The sequence below is a fragment of the Polyergus mexicanus genome, unplaced genomic scaffold (genome assembly GCF_030449975.1).
Source record: "Polyergus mexicanus isolate NDT 795.1 unplaced genomic scaffold, iyPolMexi1.0 SCAF_10, whole genome shotgun sequence".
NCBI classification, from domain to species: Eukaryota; Metazoa; Arthropoda; class Insecta; order Hymenoptera; family Formicidae; genus Polyergus; species Polyergus mexicanus.
This window is the reverse complement of record NW_027223330.1, coordinates 6,138,177-6,141,561: the sequence shown is the minus strand read 5'-3', so window position 1 is coordinate 6,141,561 and position 3,385 is coordinate 6,138,177. Positions and strand designations below refer to the sequence as shown.

At 41.5% G+C, this 3,385-nt stretch overlaps 1 protein-coding gene across 1 annotated transcript; it reads right to left on the bottom strand.

Annotated features, from left to right (window-relative positions):
- Positions 1 to 2,052: 2,052 nt before the first annotated feature.
- On the bottom strand, positions 2,053 to 2,991 carry LOC138937014 (uncharacterized). Its single transcript, XM_070302863.1, has one exon. The coding sequence runs from the start codon at positions 2,989 to 2,991 to the stop codon at positions 2,053 to 2,055; it is 939 nt and encodes a 312-aa protein (XP_070158964.1).
- Between the last annotated feature and the right edge of the window lie 394 nt (positions 2,992 to 3,385).

The following is a 3,385-nucleotide window of genomic DNA, read 5'->3' as shown; positions in this document are numbered from 1 at the left end:
TCTCCGGACGAACCCTATCAAAAGCTCCTTCAATATCAAGAAATGCAGCACCGGTAAATCTGCGGGCTTTATTAGAAATGTATATGCTTGTAGTCAACATGGAGATGCTATCCGTGCAGGAAAGCCCCCTCCTAAAGCCAAATTGGGAACTGCAGAAAAGCGAACCCCTCTCTGCCCACCATTCAATTCTTTTATGGATCAGCCTTTCGAAAATTTTTAGTAAATTGTTAGCCAGCGATATAGGTCTTAGAGAGTCCTTACGGCCAGGTTTCGGTATAAAGACCACGAAATACTCATTCCATTGATGTGGGTATGTACCCTTGTTAAACATTAAATTAAAAATTTTTAGGATGAGAAGGTGGAGTGCATCCGGGAATTTTTTAATTATTTTGTTAGATATAAGATCCGGACCGGGTGAGGTTTTTGTTTTCAGCGTAGTAATGGCTTCGTAATATTCTTGTTTAGAGAATGGGGTGAGGAGGAACTCCTTGTTACCATTGTAGCCTACGTTAGGGAGACCCGACACGAAATCCCGGATGTCAAGCGCGGGGCTGGGGGTTGAGGGGGCCAGCTTATTAAAGGCGTCAAAGAAAACGCTCTCCGAGATGTGAGAATGAGGCAAGTTGTTAGTGTTTCTATTTGCCAAGGACCTGATATATTTCCATACGGTTGTGATAGGCGTATTAATATCTAAGGAAGAGCAAAACTCTTGAAAAGCGAGTTTCTTTTTCTTATTAAAAAATTTTGATGAGTGTTTCCTGTATTCAAGAAGTTCTGATAAATTACTTAATGATAGCAATGACTTAAATTTTCTAAAGATCTGATTCTTTTTTAAAATTATCTCTTTGCACTCTTCATCCTACCATGCAGTAGGAGGCTTTCCCCTAATGTTGTTGGAAGGAAGCTTTTTTGCGCCAGCAGTTAAAAGTGCCAGATGTATAGCATTGATTAGGCTATCGTAGGCATTATCCAAATCCTTGCCGAAATCATGAGTCTGCTCAACATATTTAGAGCATTCTAATTGAAAGGCAGGCCAATCGACCTTAGAAATGGTGAAGGAAGGCCGACCGTAAGAAGGCTTTGTATAGTTACCGACAACAGAAATCGTAATAGGAAAGTGGTCGCTACAGTAGTTGTTTTCGAGAACACACCAGGAGCACCTTGGAACGATAGAAGGAGAGGCCAAAGTTATGTCTAGAGCGGAGGCGGTTGAAAGATCAGCAGAAGCCCACGTATGGCTTCCGTCATTGAGACAGGAAAATTCAGCCGATAAGATAGCACTTTCAAGCTTGCGCCCCTCCACGTCCGGACCCAGCAGCTCCGGCGACCATAGGGCACTCTTCCCGTTCAAATCTCCACATACAACGATAGGATCATAGTTAGACAAACAACGGAAAACAGATTGTCAGGCACATGCTTCGGTATGCAAGCAGTTACTACCACGTGGTGGATTATAAAGTGAACAAACAAAGATGAATTTATCTGGTCTAAGCCATATTTTACCCAATATATACTCTATGTTATTGTGATTACAAATGAGACTCATATCATTGTCAGCAATTTGTGAGAATCTAAATCTCTTGTCAACGAGTAAGGCCACGCCTCCGCCGAGACGATTTCGATCACGTGAATACAAGTCAAAATTATTAACACAGGGACGAAAATGTTCATCCAGTCTCGTTTCGCAAAGTGAGGCAATGTTGACATTATGTTTGTCCAGGAGAAAAACAAGTTCTGGTATTCTCCTTTGCATAGAGCGACAATTCCATTGAAGGATATTAATATTCATGTTATAAATTGTTTAGAAAAGGTGATGTTATGCCAATTATCAAGAGTAGAGGGTACTCCTCAGAAGAAGAGCCCCCATTTGTGACAAGATATCTGTTTGTATGTTCTCAGCCACAGAAAACTTCTTTTGGCAATCACGAATCCAATCATTTAAAATTTCAGAATTGGAAGCAAGTGCATTACGATCATTGACCGGGGAAATGGAGGTTGAAATAGAGGAGTTTTTACGGTTAACTGTTTTGTTGCTTGGACAGTTGTTAATGTTTATGTCCTGTATGAAGTTACAAGAAATAGGATGGAAAGACGTGGTCTTTTGTGTTGTGATCCAACATCTTGACTTTTACGGTTAATAGATGGCTTAGCGGGTAAGCCATCTGTAGAGAACTGAGGTTTGACAATACTAGGGAAACGTTTCACACTAACCTCCGAAGAGGGTATTGAAAGATTGAAATGGCTAGCATGATTATTTCTAGACACCGCTTCCGCATAGGACTTTGGAAGGGCATATGGGAGAAATTCCCCTAAAGTGGGAAGAGGATGCGAGCGGGTATAATTATCCCCAGCTTGTTGTGATTGAGGATCTGCTCTCTCCAGCATTGACATGGCTTCGGACTGCGAAATGCCATGGAATGCCATAAGCTTTTTTATTCGCCTCTGTTTTTGGAAAATGGGGCAGGAATTGGATGATGCCTCATGCACAGTTTCGTTATCTGGCAATTTATGCCTTTTGCAATTGATGCATGACGGACTTTCGGCCGAACACGGCTCATTAACATTATTGCTGCTATCATGAGATGATACAAGCTTACCGCAACGCTGGCACACTGCATTTCTGTCCGAAGCTCGACAGAACCTAGCAACATGCCCAAATCGCTGGCACCTTTGGCATCTTCTAACCTTCTCAATGAATGGTGTCAAATAGCACCTCTTTCCCATGTATATAACGCTGGGCGGGACTGATAGTGTTCTGAAACGTACAACATATGTATCAGACTCTGTATATTTAGTTGAAGAAATATTCTTGCTGTCTCGAGTGCGAATAGGTTTTTTGAGTCTAACAGCCTCAAATGGAGGCTGCCATAGAATGTTCCACTCCGGTGGTGGACAGACATTTTTAATTAGATCTTCTGGAGAGTCATCATCATCGACACCTCTAATTATGAATTGTCTAATGACTTTATAATTAGGCACGTATGCTATCATGTGTCGAAGGGAAATATGATATTAGATTTTTCATTGAAAGTATCGCAGAATTTATTCGCCGCGTTGCCGTCGGGGAACGCTACCGAGAATTTATTCTTCCCTATTGTTTTTAAGTCGAATGCGGACAAGAAATTGGCAATATGCCTGTTTATACGTTTGCCAAAGGCGATTATGCCGTACGTACCGTTATTGGATGCTAGATTAGCGTTGGAAGTGTTATTGTCAAGGTTATCTATACCTGTTTTTGTGTTGTTGTTTGTCTCGGTGGCATCGGAATACCGAGCCTGAGAGGGGGGAAGAGGCCTGAGGAGAATTTTTTCCATATGGATTATAAACGGAGATTTAACATTTAGACTATACTTATTTTGCAAACGAGGGTCTGTAATACGAAGAG

Coding starts and splice junctions, on each gene's coding strand:
- LOC138937014 (XM_070302863.1), bottom strand. CDS start 2,991: ATGATAGCATACGTGCCTAATTATAAAGTCATTAGACAATTCATAATT.